The following is a 17968-nucleotide window of genomic DNA, read 5'->3' on the forward strand; positions in this document are numbered from 1 at the left end:
TTACTGTGAGAAGGGAAGCTTGTGACTAGGGTTAATGTGAGAAGGGAAGCTTGTGACTAGGGTTAATGTGAGAAGGAAAGCTTGTGACTAGGGTTACTGTGAGAAGGGAAGCTCGTGACTAGGGTTAATGTGAGAAGGAAAGCTTGTGACAAGGGTTAATGTGAGAAGGAAAGCTTGTGACTAGGTTTAATGTGAAAAGAGAAGCTTGTGACTAGGGTTAATGTGAGAATGAAAGCTCGGTGCTGGCGTTACTGTGAGAAGGGAAGCTTGTGACTAGGGGTAATGTGAGAAGGGAAGCTTGTGGCTAGGGTTAATGTGAGAAGGGAAGCTTGTGGCTAGGGTTAATGTGAGAAGGGAAGCTTATGGCTAGGGTTAATGTGAGAAGGGAAGCTCGTGACTAGGGTGACTGTGAGAAGATATGCTCGGTGCTGGTGTTACTGTGAGAAGAGACGCTTGTGATTAGGGTTAGTTTGAGAACGGAAGCTTGTGACTAGGGTTACAGTGAGAAGGAAAGCTTGGTGCTGGGGTTACTGTGAGAAGGGAAGCTCGTGTCTAGAGTTAATGTGAGAAGGGAAGCTTGTGATTAGGGTTAATGTGAGAAGGAAAGTTCAATGCTGGCGTTACTGTGAGAAGGGAAGCTTGTGACTAAGGTTAATGTGAGAAGGGAAGCTTGTGACTAGGGTGACTGTGAGAAGGGAAGCTCGTGACTAGGGTTACAGTGAGAAGGAAAGCTTGGTGCTGGGGTTACTGTGAGAAGGGAAGCTCGTGTCTAGAGTTAATGTGAGAAGGGAAGCTTGTGATTAGGGTTAATGTGAGAAGGAAAGTTCAATGCTGGCGTTACTGTGAGAAGGGAAGCTTGTGACTAGGGTTAATGTGAGAAGGAAAGCTTGTGACTAGGGTTACTGTGAGAAGGGAAGCTCGTGACTAGGGTTAATGTGAGAAGGAAAGCTTGTGACAAGGGTTAATGTGAGAAGGAAAGCTTGTGACTAGGTTTAATGTGAAAAGAGAAGCTTGTGACTAGGGTTAATGTGAGAATGGAAGCTCGGTGCTGGCGTTACTGTGAGAAGGGAAGCTTGTGACTAGGGGTAATGTGAGAAGGGAAGCTTGTGGCTAGGGTTAATGTGAGAAGGGAAGCTTGTGGCTAGGGTTAATGTGAGAAGGGAAGCTTATGGCTAGGGTTAATGTGAGAAGGGAAGCTCGTGACTAGGGTGACTGTGAGAAGAGATGCTCGGTGCTGGTGTTACTGTGAGAAGAGACGCTTGTGATTAGGGTTAGTTTGAGAACGGAAGCTTGTGACTAGGGTTACAGTGAGAAGGAAAGCTTGGTGCTGGGGTTACTGTGAGAAGGGAAGCTCGTGTCTAGAGTTAATGTGAGAAGGGAAGCTTGTGATTAGGGTTAATGTGAGAAGGAAAGTTCAATGCTGGCGTTACTGTGAGAAGGGAAGCTTGTGACTAGGGTTAATGTGAGAAGGGAAGCTTGTGACTAGGGTTAATGTGAGAAGGAAAGCTTGTGACTAGGGTTACTGTGAGAAGGGAAGCTCGTGACTAGGGTTAATGTGAGAAGGAAAGCTTGTGACAAGGGTTAATGTGAGAAGGAAAGCTTGTGACTAGGTTTAATGTGAAAAGAGAAGCTTGTGACTAGGGTTAATGTGAGAATGGAAGCTCAGTGCTGGCGTTACTGTGAGAAGGGAAGCTTGTGACCAGGGTTAATTTGAGAAGGGAAGCTTGTGACTAGGGTTACAGTGAGAAGGGAAGCTTGTGACTAGGGTTAATGTGAGAAGGGAAGCTCGGTGCTGGTGTTACTGTGAGAAGGGAAGCTTGTGACGGGTTAATTTGAGAAGGGAAGCTTGTGACTAGGGTTACAGTGAGAAGGGACGCTTGTGACGGGTTAATTTGAGAAGGGAAGCTTGTGACTGGTGTTACTGTGAGAAGAGAAACTTGTGACTAGGGTTACTGTGAGAAGGTAAGCTTGACCCTGGCATTACTGTGAGAAGGGAAGCTCGGTGCTGGCATTACTGTGAGAAGGGAAGCTTGGTGATGGACAATAAAATATATATTAAGTTGCCTCAGTGTGTCTCCCTGTGGGGCTCTCTGAAGCACTTAAAGGGATTATCAAGGAGGGACTCTGGGGTGGCACAGACAATGATGGTGAGATACAGGGAAGGACAGAAAGATTGCAATTCAGGACACAAAGATACAGAGGAGAGTGGAGAAAAATACGTAGGAAGGGCAAATTCAGAGTTTAAGGAAAGAGAGAATGAAGACAAAGGAGGGCTAGAGGAAAGAGGTAATGGGTTGAATGGAGAGATGCAGGGGACGTGGACACATAATGATGGAGGTAGATATGCAGAAAACCAAGGGGGCAAAGGAAGGATGGAGTGGTGAAGGTGTGAAGAGAGGGATATAGGTGAGAATAAAGAGATAAAGATGAGAATGGAGGGATGCAGGTGAGAATAGATGGATAGAGGTAAGAATATAGGGATAAATTTGAAATAGAGAGATACAGATGAGAATAGAGAGATGCAGGTGTGAATAGAGCGATAACTGCGAGAATAGAGGAATTCAGGTGAGAATATAGGGATACAGGTGAGAATAGACAGATACAGGTGAGAATAGAGGGATATATGTGAGAATAGAGAGTAACAGGTGAGAATAGAGGGATACAGGTGAGAATATATAGATACAGGTGAGAAAAAAGAGATACAGGTGAGAATAGAAAGATACAGGTGAGAACAGAGGGATACACTTGAGAATAGAGAGATACTGGTGAGAATATAGAGATACAACTGTGAATAAAGAGTTAAAGGCGAGAATAGAGGGATATAGAAAGAAACATAGATTGGTACAGGTGAGAATCGAGAGATACAGGTGAGAAAAGAGAGATATAGATGTGAATAGAGAGATACAGGTCAGAATAGAGGGATACCTGGGGGAAGAGAGAGATACAGGTGAGAATACAGAAATACAGGTGAGAATAGAGTGATACATGTGAGAATAGAGGGATACATGTGAGAATAGAGGGATACATGTGAGACTAGTGGGATGCATGTGAGACTAGAGATACAGGTGAGAATAGAGATATACATGTGAGAATAGAAGAATACATGTGAGAATAGAAGAATACATGTGAGAATAGAGGGATACATGTGAGAATAGAAGAATACATGTGAGAATAGAGGGATACATGTGAGAATAGAGCGATACATGTGAAAATAGGGCAGGTTTGCAACCTCTGAGGCCAGGGGTCGCAAAGAAGACGTGCAAGGAGTAGCAGAGAGCAAGCTAGAGGTCACAGCTGCAACCCCTGACTACCTCCAAATGACTCTTCAGGTCTGACCTCCTGCTTCTGACTGTTTTGTTGGCTTCATTTCTGCTGGCTTTAGAAATCTGGCTACTTTCCACTGCTAATCAGTACAAACGTACACATGGTCTTTACCTACAACCCGGTGACATTGGTTTATCCACAATTGACATGTTTGATTTACATATAAGTCCCAAGTAGAGTGCACTACCTGTGCTCAGAGTCTGTATGTGCAGATGTAAAAAATGCCATTTTTACCTGGAAAATTAACCTACTTGCCAGGCAAAAGTTTACTTTTTATTTGCATAGAGGTCACCCCTAAGGTAGGACCTGGACAGCCCATAAGCAGAGCAGAATGCAGTGTATTTAAAAAGTAGGATATGTACTTTTAAGTTTTCCATGTCCTGATAGTGAAGTACACATACATTTGTTTTTCAAAACAAGAAGGTCAATCTCTCCCATACGATAACAGTTGGATTCCCTTACTACAGTTTATAAAAGTGTAATTTCCAATTGATAAAAGATGCAACCCACGTAGTTGGTGATTCTCGCATCACAATTTACAAACACAACTTATGGTGCAGTTGGATTTTAAATTGCTATTCTGAAAATGCCACTTTTAGAAAGTTGACATTTTCTTACAGTGAACATGTGGTGCCTTCTGCCTGTCTATGGAATACAAGTCTGGGGTGGGTGACAGCTGGCTTCCTGCATTCCCTCAGGACAGCCACAAACAAAGGAAGGGTAGGCGTAACTGAGCGGCCATCTGCATGCTGATGGGTCATCCTTAGCAGCATGGGAGGGAGGAGCTGACACTTACACCTGAAAGGGATGTGTCCTGTCCCCACACAAGGGGTGCATCCCCCCAGTAGCAAGTCTGAAGCCAGGGCAGGAAAGGCAGGATCTTGTGCACCTCAAAGGCATCTCTTTAAAGTATCCCCAATTCAAAGACCCAACTGGGTATAAGTACTGGATCTCTGACACCCCCAAATATATTTGCAGTATTTGTGAAGAGCCAACACTCATCTCCATGGGGATATCATGGATTTGCAGCTGCCACATGTCCTGTTTACTTAGTGACTGGGGTAAAGGACATTTAAGAGATAAAATCGGTTACTCTGGAAAGAGCCAAGTTTTAATCTTCTTTCTGAATCTGAGGTAGTAATTCGTGAAGCGGAGGTCCTGGGGTAGAAGATTCCAATGGGTGACTGCAAGATGGCTGAAGGAGCGGCATCGAATCTTGCGTTAATGTCACGTTTGGTTTTTGTTAAGGCTAGATTTCTTAGATCTTAGACTTCTTGTGACTATGTAGAACTTCATTTTAGATCTATGGATCATGGGACCTGAGTAAGAAGAGCTTTGAGAGTGTGGCAAAGGAGTTTAATTACAATCACCTAGGATGGGCTCCACCACACTCACCTAGGATGGGCTCCGCGCACATTCACTTAGGATGGGCTCCGCGCACACTCACCTAGGATGGGCTCTGCGCACACTCACGTAGGATAGACTCTGCGCACACTCACCTATGATTTGCTCCGAGCTCACTCACCTAGGATGGGCTCTGCGAACACTCAGCTAGGATGGGCTCCACACACACTCACCTAGGATGGGCTCCACGCAAACTCACCTAGGATGGGCTCCACACACACTCACCTAGGATGGGCTCCACGCAAACTCACCTAGGATGGGCTCCGCGAACAGTCACCTAGGATGGGCTCCACACACACTCACATAGGATGGATTCCGCACACACCCACCTAGGATGGGCTCCACACACACTCACCAAGGATGGGCTCCACACACACTCACCTAGGATGGGCTCCACACACACTCACCTAGGATGGGCTCCACACACACTCACCAAGGATAGGCTCCACACACACTCACCAAGGATGGGCTCCACACACACTCACCTAGGATGGGCTCCGCACACATGAACCGGCAGCGGAAGAGACAGCACTTGTACATTCCCTCGCACTCCCCGTCCTGTACACACTCATTGGCCTCGAATTTCGGGCAGTCAAAGAGCAGGTCCGGACAGATCCCAGGCTTTTCTGTAACTGAGAAAGAGATAACATGTTTTAATGGTCCTCATTCATTAGTAATAGCCATCACTATGCACTATGCCAAACATGGCTGTGGCGCCCCAGCCAGCGCCCCCTACTAGATGAATTGCATACTGGGCACTCCTTCTGGCTGGAGTCTGCCCAGGCAGACATCTTTGGTCCACCTGCTTCATTTAGAGATCCTGGGTAAGGTGCTGGAGGGGGTTGCCCCTCTGGCACTATTCCTGGAGTGTCCATTCTGTCCAGGTATGCCATTTCATCCTGTCCAAGTCTATGGTGGGACATGACAGAAGTTGTCTAGAAATGCCCCCCACATAGAATTAAAAGACTTCCAGGATGTGGGAGGGGATGAGACTTGTTTCATTTCTGATGACAGACCCCTCCCTCCACATTGGGTGTCTGTCTTGGACATCAGACAAGTCACAGCAGGTCCACTTCTCACAATTGTGTGGCGGTGATGCAGTCACTGTGCACCTCATTTACAAGGCCACTGCCCCACCAGGGCGTCACTTTTTGTGCCACTGCGGGGGCGCGCAGTCCTGCCCCTATGCAGCCTTGCAAATATTGTGCCCTTTGAAGCTGTTTTCTGTGTTAAAGGGAGGTGCAATGCGTGTTGCTGTGGTCATTCTCACCAACACCCATGGCTTTTTGACACTACCCCAAATTTACAAGGAATCGTAAATTTGAGACAGCCCCGAAAACATATGCCTCCCCAGGGGAGGTGAAATGGTGGATCAGTGAGGAGAAATACTTTTATTTCTCCTCGTTTTTTGCTCTTTCTATGCAAAGCGCCATTAAGGATTGTTTTTGTGCAGGAAGGTTTCTCTTCCTGCACAAAAACAATCATCCCTGTAAAGTGCAAGGGTGTCTGTATTGGTGCACAGCTGCTGTTTGTGTGCTGCTACAGGGGTGAGTACAGGAATATGATATATTCTTGTAAATACGGTGCATTCCTGCACTTAGACAATGACGCAGCTCGGTGCAGCAAAATTATTTGCACCATGCTGCACCATTGTCTTGTAAATATGACACTGTGCTTCCTTGCTCTGGAAAGGTTCTGCGTCTGTACTGCTGTTCTGGTCACATTTAGAAGGCAATCTGGTCTCTTTATTCCTTGTTTATCAGGGTGGTCTCTGCTTTGCGGGACGTTTTGTGGAAGGTCTAGCATTCCTCTGCCTCTGACACCTCACTACTCCAGAAGCACAACAAACTTAAAAAAGGACCCCCCAAATGTGAATATGGAACATGCATGGTATTTTCTACTTATATCTGTGTGAGTGTGTTTTAGGGTCTGTGGTGGGTACCAGCAGATATGAGCTCAATTACTGAGGAAGTGTGCGCCAGGTTAAGTGTAACTGAAGCACCTGCACTAAGATGATGAAAGGGTGAATCATCTGCAGACTCACACATCTCTACATGTGGGTCCTCTGAAGACCTTATGGCGACCTCTGAAAACCATGTGGGGGGCTCTAGACCGATTGGTGACCTCTGAAAACCACATAGGACCTCTGAAAAACATGTCAGGACATCTAGACCACGTGGTGGCCTCTAGACCATGTAGGACCTCTGAAGACCATGTAATGACCTCTAGATCATGGAGTGACCTCTGAAGACCATGTGGGGACCTCTGAAGACCATGTGGGGACCTCTGAAGACCATACGGGGACCTCTGAAGAACATGTGGGGACCTCTGAAGACCATGTAGGACCGCCAAAGACCATGTGGTGACCTCTAGAACATGGAGTGACCTCTAGACCATGGCGTGACCTCTGAAGACCACGTGGGGACCTCTAGACCATGGAGTGACCTCTGAAGACCATGTGGTGACCTCTATACCATATGGTGACCTCTGAAGAACATATAGTGACCTCTAGACCATGTGGTGACATCTAGACCATGTGGTGACCTCGGAAACCATGATGAACCTCTGAAAACAATATGGTGACCTCTGAAGACCATGTGGACTTCTGAAGACTATATTGTGCCCTCTGAAGACCATGAGGTGACCTCTGAAGACCATGTAGGGCCTCTGAAAACCATATGGTTACCTCTAGACCATGTGGTGGCCTCTAGCCCATGTAGGACCTCTGAAGACCATGTGATGACCACTGAAGTCCATGTGCTGACCTCTGAAGAACATGTGGTGACCTCTGAAAACCATGTGGGGGCCTCCAGACCACGTGGTGACCTCTGAAGACCATGTAGGACCTCTTAAAACCATGTGGTGACCTCTGACGAACATGTGGTGGCCTCTGAAGAACATGTGGTGACCTCTGAAGACTATGTAGGACCTCTAAAGACCATGTGGTGGCCACCAGACTATGAGGGACCTCTGAAGACCATGTGGTCGCCTCCAGACCATGAAGGACCTCTGAAGACCATGTGGTGGCCTCTGAACACCATGTGGGACCTCTGAAGACCATGTGGTGACCTCTAAAGACCATGTGGTGACCTCTAGACTGTGTGGTGACCTCTAGACCATGGAGTGACCTCTGAAGAACATGTGGTGACCTATGAAGACCATGTTGGACCTCTGAAGAACACGTGGTGACTTCTAGACAATGGAGTGACCTCTGAAGACCACATGGTGATCTATAGATCATGGAGTGACTTCTAAAGACCATGGTGACCTCTGAAAACCATGTGGTGACCTCTACACCATGGCGTGGCCTCTGAAGACCATGTTGCGGCCTCTGAAGACCATGTGGTGACATCTAAACCATGTGGTGGCCTCTGAAGACCATGTGGTGACGTCTAGACCACGTGGTGGCCTCTGAAGACCATGTGGAGACATCTAGACCATGTGGTGGCCTCTGAAGACCATGTGGTGATCTCTGGAGGTCATTTAGTGACCTCTAGACCAAGTGGTGACCTCTAGACCAAGAGGTAACCTCTAGACCATATGGTGACCTCTAGACCATCTGGTGACCTCTAAAGCATGTGGTGACCTCTAGACCATGCGGTGACCTCTAGACTATGTGGTGACCTCTAAACCATGTGGTGACCTCTAGACCATGTGGTGACCTCTGGACCAGCTGGTGACCTCTATACCATGTGGTGATCTCTAGGCAATCAGGTGACCTCTAGACCATAGGGTGACCTCTAGACCATATGGTGACCTCTAGACCATGTGGTGACCTCTAAACCATGTAGTGACCTCTAGACCAAGTGGTGACCTCTAGACCATATGGTGACCTCTAGACCATCTGGTGACCTCTAAACCATCTGGTGACCTCTAAACCATCTGGTGACCTCTAGACCATTTGGTGACCTCTAGACAATCTGGTGACCTCTAGACCATGTGGTAACCTCTAGACCATGTAGCGACCATGATCACGTAAGATCAGTGACCCGCTGGCCTCTATAGTACAGCAGTGAACTGTTCAATATGCCCTTCCACAGTCCGTTGAGTTAATTAACAAACACAACGTTAGAAACATATGTTAAGATATGTTATTGTTAGGACCAGTTCAGGCAAACATGGGTAAACATGGCTTTCACCCATGTTCGGCAAGGAGGGCTCCACAAGTAAGTCCCTCGAGTGCGGGCTGAAGGTCAAACCTGATCTTTGACACCCTGTGCCCTATTACCTCAACATACTGCCCTTTTGTGAGGGGCGCCGAGACTGCCTCTGGCTAGGCTCAGTGTCCCTGCCCACACAGCAGCTTTACCAGTCTTACCATTGGGGTTACAGACACAGTAGCCAGTGTGCATAACTTTCAATCAGGTACATGGGTGATGCACACAGGGCTTGGTGTTCTGCACTAGTCACTAGGCCCCCAGACTTTTTGTGATCCACATGTGCATAGCATCTGTGCTCCAGACCTTGCTGCACACAGCATTGTGATGAACGCAGCATCCTCTGAGTAAGTGGCATGGCATCTAGCTGCACTCTTCACCACAACTCCATGACCCCTAACCCATCCGACCTTAGCCTTTGGCCATGTCTGGCATGGACTGATCACAGGTTGAGGCCTATGGCCATGCCCTGCCTCCATCTTACTATCCCCAGTGTCTATCTTTTGGTCATGCCCTGCCATCTTACTACCCACATTGCCTACCCTTTGCCCATGCCCTTCCTCTGCCTTACTACTCACTGTGCCTAGCCTTTGCCCATTTCCTGCCTCCATCTTACTACCCACAGTGACTACCCAATGGCCATGCCATGCCACTATCTTACTACCCACTGTGCCTACCCTTTCCTCATGCCCTGCCTCTGTATTACTGACCCCAGTACCTCCCCGTCGACCATGCCCTGCTTCCGTCTTGCTTAATACCCCCAGTGACTTTCCTTTGGCTCTGCCCTTTCTTTGTCTTACTACCCGAAGTGCCTACCTTTTGCCCATGCCCTGCCTCTGTCTTACTACCCACACTGCCTACCCTTTGCCTGTTCCCTGCCTCTGTCTGACTACCCACTCTGCCTACCCTTTGCCCATTCCCTGCCTCATTCTTACTACCCACACTGCCTACCCTTTGCCCATTCCCTGCCTCTGTCTGACTTCACCCACTGCCTACCCTTTGCCCATTCCCTGCCTCTGTCTGACTTCACCCACTGCCTACCCTTTGCCCATTCCTGCCTCATTCTTACTATCAACTCTGCCTACCCTTTGATCATTCCCTGCCTCTGTCTTACTACCCACACTGCCTACCCTTTGCCCATTCCCTGCCTCCGTCTTACTACCCACACTGCCTACCCTTTGCCCATTCCCTGCCTACGTCTTACTACCCACACGGCCAACCCTTTGCCCATGCCCTTCCTCCGTCTTACTACCCACACTGCCAACCCTCTGCCCATTCCCTGCCTCCGTCTTACTACCCCCACTGCCAACCCTTCGCCCATTCCCTGCCTCCGTCTTACTACCCACACTGCCAACCCTTTGCCCATGCCCTTCCTCCGTCTTACTACCCACACTGCCAACCCTTTGCCCATGCCCTTCCTCCGTCTTACTACCCACACTGCCAACCCTTTGCCCATGCCCTTCCTCCGTCTTACTACCGACACTGCCAACCCTTTGCCCATGCCCTTCCTCCGTCTTATTACCCACACTGCCAACCGTTTGTCCATGCCCTTCCTCCGTCTTACTACCCACACTGCCAACCCTTTGCCCATGCCCTTCCTCCGTCTTACTACACCCACTGCCAACCCTTCGCCCATTCCCTGCCTCCGTCTTACTACCCCCACTGCCAACCCTTCGGCCATTCCCTGCCTACGTCTTACTACCCACACTGCCAACCCTTTGCCCATGCCCTTCCTCCGTCTTACTACCCACACTGCCAACCCTTTGCCCATTCCATGCCTCCATCTTACTACCCACACTGCCAAACCTTTGCCCATGCCCTTCCTCCATCTTATTACCCACACTGCCAACCCTTCACCCATTCCCTGCCTCCATCTTACTACCCACACTGCCAACCCTTCGGCCATTCCCTGCCTACGTCTTACTACCCACACTGCCAACCCTTTGCCCATGCCCTTCCTCCGTCTTACTACCCACACTGCAAACCCTTCGCCCATTCCCTGCCTCCGTCTTACTACCCCCACTGCCAACCCTTCGGCCATTCCCTGCCTACGTCTTACTACCCACACTGCCAACCCTTTGCCCATGCCCTTCCTCCGTCTTACTACCCACACTGCCAACCCTTTGCCCATGCCCTTCCTCCGTCTTACTACCGACACTGCCAACCCTTTGCCCATGCCCTTCCTCCGTCTTATTACCCACACTGCCAACCGTTTGCCCATGCCCTTCCTCCGTCTTACTACCGACACTGCCAACCCTTTGCCCATGCCCTTCCTCCGTCTTATTACCCACACTGCCAACCCTTTGCCCATGCCCTTCCTCCGTCTTACTACCGACACTGCCAACCCTTTGCCCATGCCCTTCCTCCGTCTTATTACCCACACTGCCAACCGTTTGCCCATGCCCTTCCTCCATCTTACTACCCACACTGCCAACCCTTTGCCCATGCCCTTCCTCCGTCTTACTACACCCACTGCCAACCCTTCGCCCATTCCCTGCCTCCGTCTTACTACCCCCACTGCCAACCCTTCGGCCATTCCCTGCCTACGTCTTACTACCCACACTGCCAACCCTTTGCCCATGCCCTTCCTCCGTCTTACTACCCACACTGCCAACCCTTTGCCCATGCCCTTCCTCCGTCTTACTACCGACACTGCCAACCCTTTGCCCATGCCCTTCCTCCGTCTTATTACCCACACTGCCAACCGTTTGCCCATGCCCTTCCTCCGTCTTACTACCCACACTGCCAACCCTTTGCCCATGCCCTTCCTCCGTCTTACTACACCCACTGCCAACCCTTCGCCCATTCCCTGCCTCCGTCTTACTACCCCCACTGCCAACCCTTCGGCCATTCCCTGCCTACGTCTTACTACCCACACTGCCAACCCTTTGCCCATGCCCTTCCTCCGTCTTACTACCCACACTGCCAACCCTTTGCCCATTCCATGCCTCCATCTTACTACCCACACTGCCAAACCTTTGCCCATGCCCTTCCTCCATCTTATTACCCACACTGCCAACCCTTCGGCCATTCCCTGCCTACGTCTTACTACCCACACTGCCAACCCTTTGCCCATGCCCTTCCTCCGTCTTACTACCGCTACTTCAGCACTTTAGAGGTGATGTTCATTGTTACCTCAATGTCCAAAGCTTATAGGGGAATGTCAATGTTTTCTATATTAAATGTTATTTCTCTTGCAACAAGTCATAGCTTTCTTTAAAAAAAAGTTTTTCATGGATTTTTTCAATGATATACTTTGTCTCACTATCGCTCTGTCGGGTGAGATTTTCAACAAGACAGGGGAGCTGAAAAACCTTCAAGTGTCACCCCTTGAAGTGGGGCAAGGGAAGACGAGGCTGCTTTCATGTCTGCTTAATGAGATGTAACTCTGGTTTAATTATACAGAGAGTCCTATTGCATAAGTGCTGCAGCGGACCACGAATAGGACAAAGTGCTCCAAAATAAGTTCATCAGATATGCTTATGCATGCTGTGATAACAGGAGATATATATTTTATTGATTTAAGGTTTCAAGCACTATGCACATAGTTAAGGTAATTTTTCATAGGATGTGATTGTATCTATTAAAACACTTGGGGGCATAACTACAAGGGTGGTGGCGGAGAGAAGGGTTAGCCTTCCTGGCTTAACGCCTCACTCCACCACTTCAGAAATGCAGGGCTGCACCATATTTACAAGGATATGGTGCAGCCCTGCGTTTTCCTCTGCACTGGCGCTACACTTAGCAGCCTAGTGTCAACGCAGGCACACTTACACCATAGTGCAAGGATGTCTATGTGCAGTGGACGATTGTTTATATGCAGGAAGGTCCTCCTTCCTGCACATAACCAATCTTGTGATGCTGTTTTGTAACTTCTATGTGTGCTGCTTAATTCAACAAAAACAGAGATGCCAAGATGATTTTTTCTCTTCTCGTAACAGAAATAATTCTTAAGAATCCAGAGTAATCGTTGTTTCCATTGGTGATTCATTATTTGTATACTCTAGCAAACAGCAGCCGACACGTGTTTCGTCCTAATCACAAGACTTTTTTAAGGCAATTTGACAATCTCGTGTTCGGGCATTTCTAACCTTTATATACAGCTGCCCGAGGTGTCAATTTCCATATCCATAATTCAATCAAACAAAGGTCTGAGTCGTTATCCTTAGTCGGGAGAAAATATAATACTACGTCCTTCAATGCGTGATGTCAAGTCCATACACTCATAATGTGACTCACAGCCCAAACGCAGCACGGAGTCCTTGATAAGCCTCTTCACCGACCAGAGCTTGCATGGCCGTAACACAGTGCGATTCTAACAGTGGCGAAAAACGTAGTATCCAATAACGACTAAGAGGCTCAATTGTAGGACGGGCCCCGGATTTTAGTCATGTGGAGTCTCTGGATGAGGAGTTGTTGGGAGACAGTGTTGAAGGCTGCTGAGAGATCCACAAGAATGAGGTCTGTTGTCTCTTCTTTGTTGGTGATGAGACGTATGTCTCCAGTGGAGGCAATCTTGGTGCTGGGGTTGGCTCTGAATCCCAATTCAGAGGGGTCACGAAGGACATTGGTCTCAAGAGAGTGAGCGAAGAGAGAGCTGACCAGGTTTTCCAGATCTTTAGCTATGTAGTGTTAGATGAGAGATTGTTGGAAGGGTTCTTGCGGAGCAGTCGTATGGTGGCATGTTTCTAGGTGTTTGGGAAGGTCGGTGGTCGAGAGTGAGAAGGTGAGCGATGGGTAGATGGGTCCAGTCCTCTTATGAAGATGTGGTGAGGGCAGGTGTCCAAGGGAGCTCCAGATTTAATTGATCACATGGTATTGGATGTTTCTGTGATTGAACATTGCTTCCCAGACCAATAGCTGAGGGATTGGCAGGGTGAGTCGAGGATGTTCACGGATGCGGGATGTGGTTAGGAGTCGAAGTTGTTATAGAAAGCTCTAATTTTCTATGAGAAATGGATGGAGAGTTTGTTGCATAGGTCCTGTGAGGGTATGATAGCCATGGAGCTAGCGGGTGAGCATGTGAATTCTTTGACAATGGGGAAGATCTCTTTAGCATAGTTCTCATAGGGGCATGTTATCAAGCAGGGTGCTTAAAGCGGCGATAATGGGCTTGATAATATGCCCTAGAGAATTCCCATAGAAGTCAATGTTCACACCAGGACATGGGCTTCTATGGGAATTCACAAGGGCGTATTATCAAGCCCATTATCACCGCTTTAGCAGCAGTTTTCTGCCGCTAAAGCGGTGATAATTTTAACGCCGTTCCTTGATAATATGCCCCATAGTTCTGTATGTGGGAGGAGAGGGTTAGCGTTTGGCGTCTTGAGGCGTTGATGATGGATTATGAGTACTGACTTGAAGGAGAGTGGTGCTGGGGACTAGACACTAGCTTTGTTCCAGGTGCTTGCAATGGCGTTTAGTGAGTCAGAGGTCTTCGGTGTACCAGCAACCGTGGGGCATGATCCAGGGTTTGTGGTTGTTTGGAACTGGGAGACCACACAAATGGGAATCCAATTTTTGACGCTGAAGATGGCGTGAGTGAGGCTGATGATCTGTGAGCAAGGAGTTTGAGATTCCAGTTGTCTGTGATTTTCTTCCATTGCCATCAGGAGGTCCAGATGATGGTGGGTGTAGCCTGGTGGAGTTTGTTAATAATGATACAAACTTGTTTTTATATAACTTGATATCGCACTTTTGCTATTTCCAAACGTTGTAAATAACAGATGTTACTATCAGCCAGGTTAATACTATTTCACTCACCGTTTGATGGGTTTGTGTGGCATTGGAACTTATAATCAACAGATCATCACGTGTCTCAGTGGCGAGAGCTTAGGTCACTGAGCCACCTTGTTGGATTTGAGAGGCAAAGGTCCGGACAGACAGAGCCTTTAGTAGCAGTGTTTCAGCGGCTTCTTTAAAAAAAAACATTTCTGTGGTATTTTCCTACTCTTACTGTGTATTTGATTTGTTTAACTTCTGTCATAAATGTCCACCGGCTGTGTTTTTACCTTTGTTGGAAACCTCACAGTGATATTTTGCAAACATTTGGAAATATTTGACAAAAAAGCGCATTTTCCTCTGGACTTCAAGTGTATTTCATCATCAATAATAATATTTCTCTGCTTTACATAATTTATCGCATTATTGTTTTACACCTGTTTAATGATTGGCGTGTTTCTGGACACACCTGTTTAATGATTGACGTGTTTGCGGACAAACCTGTTTAATGATTGACGTGTTTGCGGACACACCTGTTTAATGATTGACGTGATTGTGTATAAAGCTGTGTAATGCTTGACGTGATTGTGTACACACCTGTTTAATCACTGACGTGAGTGTGCACACATTTGTTTATTGATTGACGTGTTTGTTGGCGGCTGGAGTGTTTTCGTGCGTGATTTCACACTGGTATTATATGCTCTTTCTCTTGTCCTCGACTGCACCTTGACAGTCAGCGCCATGTCAAATGTCTACCAAGTATTCCCCTGTGCCTAACTTGCTTTCTTGTCCAGACTTGTTTTTATTCCTCTGTGCCTGTATTTGTTTTCTTGCCTTAACTTGTTATTCCTTCCTGTGCCCAGTTCTCCCGCGGCCCACGCCTGTTTTTCCCGCAGCTGCGTCCCTGTGGCCCCGCCCACCTCCAAACCCATTCGCCGCCCTGCTCCTGCCTCCCAGCTGCTCCTCCCTCCCACATCCCCTCATATGGAAGCCGCGCAGCAGTGAAAGGAGCGACCTATGACCCTGCTCGCAGGCAGATCGCTCCCCACGCTGCTGGACGGCTCTGCCTGCATTGTTTTAGCCTAATCTTGTATTTTTCCCCTGTGCCTAATTTGCTTTCTTGCCCCGACTTGTTTTTATTCCCCTGTGCCTATACTTGCTTTCTTGCCCAGACTTGTTTTTATTCCCCTGTGCCTGCACTTGCCTTCTTGACCAGACTTGTTTTTATTCCCTTGTGCCTGTACTTGCTTTCTTGCCCAGACTTGTTTTTATTCCCCTGTGCCTAACTTGGTTTCTTGCCCAGACTTGTTTTTATTCCTCTGTGCCTGTATTTGTTTTCCTACCTAAACTTGTTTTTCCTTCCTGTGCCCAGTTCTCCCGCGGCCACCGCCTGTTTTTCCCGCCGCTGCGTTCCTGAGGCCCCGCCCACCTGCAATACCATTCGCCGCCCGCTCCCGCCTCCCAGCTGCTCCTCCCTCCCACATCCCCTCATATGGAAGCCGCGTAGCGGTGAAAGGAGCGACCTATGATCCTGCTCGCGGGCAGATCGCTCCCCACGCTGCTGCACGGCTCTTCCTGCATTGTTTTAGCCTAATCTTGTATTTTTCCCCTGTGCCTAACTTGCTTTCTTACCCAGACTTGTTTTTATTCCCCTGTGCCTGTACTTGCTTTCTTGCCCAGACTTGTTTTTATTCCCCTGTGCCTGCACTTGCCTTCTTGACCAGACTTGTTTTTATACCCCTGTGCCTGTACTTGCTTTCTTGCCCAGACTTGTTTTTATTCCCCTGTGCCTAACTTGCTTTCTTGCCCAGACTTGTTTTTATTCCTCTGTGCCTGTATTTGTTTTCTTACCTAAACTTGTTTTTCCTTCCTGTGCCCAGTTCTCCCGCGGCCACCGCCCGTTTTTCCCGCCGCTGCGTCCCTGAGGCCCCGCCCACCTGCAATCCCATTCGCCGCCCCGCTCCCGCCTCCCAGCTGCTCCTCCCTCCCACATCCCCTCATATGGAAGCCGCTACGCAGCTGCGCTCAGCGGGCGCGCTGCTGGCACGCCGCTGGCGCACCTAAGGCAAGCCCGTCTGTGCCTGGACCGCGCCCAGCGCCAGGACCCCTGGACACCACGAACGCCACGACGCCCGACACCGTTACGATGCCAGAACCCTCAACGCACTCAACACCGGACGATCACACACCTGCTTCCTAGCCGCCCCGAAGCGCACCCACGGAGATTTCACCTGCCGGAACTGCAGCTTCACAAGCATCCGCCTCACCATGCTGCCGGTCAGGAAAGAACCCAACCACCTCAGATGCATCCTTCTCAACACTCGCTCCGCCCGAAAACATGCCGTTGAACTCCGGGACCTACTCGACTCAACCTCCCCAGATGTCGCCTTCCTGACGGAGACCTAGCTGAACCCCGCCTCAGCACCCGACATAGCCATAGCCGTCCCGGAAGGCTACAAGATCACCCACAAGGACCGCACCTACAGAGCGGGAGGAGGAATCGCCATCGTCCACAGGAACACTCTCAGAGTCTCGACCAACACCGACGACGGCCTTTAGCACCGCCCAACACCTGCACTTCCAGATCCACACCGACCCAAACACTACCCTCAGAGGAACCATCATCTACAGACCGCCCAGGCCCTGACCACAGTTCAGCGACTCCATCGCCGACTTCGTCAGCACACACGCCCTCGCCTCCATGGACTACATCCTCCTCGGGGACCTGAACTTCCACCTCGAGAACAATGACGACACCAACTCCACCACCCTGATCGACAACCTAGCCAACCTCAGACTCAGACAACTCGTTACAACACCTACCCACTCTGCCGGTCACACACTTGACCCCATCTTCTCCGCAAGCCCCCACATCTCCTTCAACCATACCACCGAACTCCACTGGACCGACCACCGCTGCATCCACTTCACCTTCAAGAAACCCACCACGCACCACTGCACCCAACAGATGCCTCACCGCTGCTGGAGCAAAGTCACCGAAGACCAGCTAACCACCACCCTCGCCCAGAGCCCACCCGCCGACCATACAGACCCCGACACCGCCGCCCGCACTCTCAGACAGTGGATCAATGACTGCGCCAACACCCACGCCCTGATCAAGAAACCCTCCAACAATCATACCAACAAGAAAGCCAGCTGGTTCACTGAAGACCTCCGGGCCTCCAAGCAAACCTGCCGAAAGCTGGAGAAGATCTGGCTCTGTGAACGAACACTGGACAGCCACGCCGCCCTCAAGAATGCCACCCGCAGACACCATCACATCATTAGATCCGCCAAAAGGGCCTGCTTCAAAGACCACCTAGACAACAACGCGCACAACAGCAAAGAGCTCTTCAACATCG

The 17968-nt window shown here is 49.2% G+C and overlaps 1 protein-coding gene across 2 annotated transcripts in view; it reads right to left on the bottom strand.

The window, feature by feature from the left end:
• LOC144762062 (uncharacterized) overlaps positions 1-17968 on the bottom strand; it is a 129222-nt gene that overhangs the window by 98950 nt on the left and 12304 nt on the right. For both annotated transcript variants that reach the window (XM_078647201.1, XM_078647202.1), the window contains exon 3: positions 5214-5360. In XM_078647201.1, coding sequence (XP_078503327.1) covers positions 5214-5360 — 147 coding nt within the window. The remainder of the gene's footprint in view (positions 1-5213; positions 5361-17968) is intronic.

Source organism: Lissotriton helveticus, chromosome 6, assembly GCF_964261635.1.
Source record: "Lissotriton helveticus chromosome 6, aLisHel1.1, whole genome shotgun sequence".
In the NCBI taxonomy this organism is placed as follows: Eukaryota; Metazoa; Chordata; class Amphibia; order Caudata; family Salamandridae; genus Lissotriton; species Lissotriton helveticus.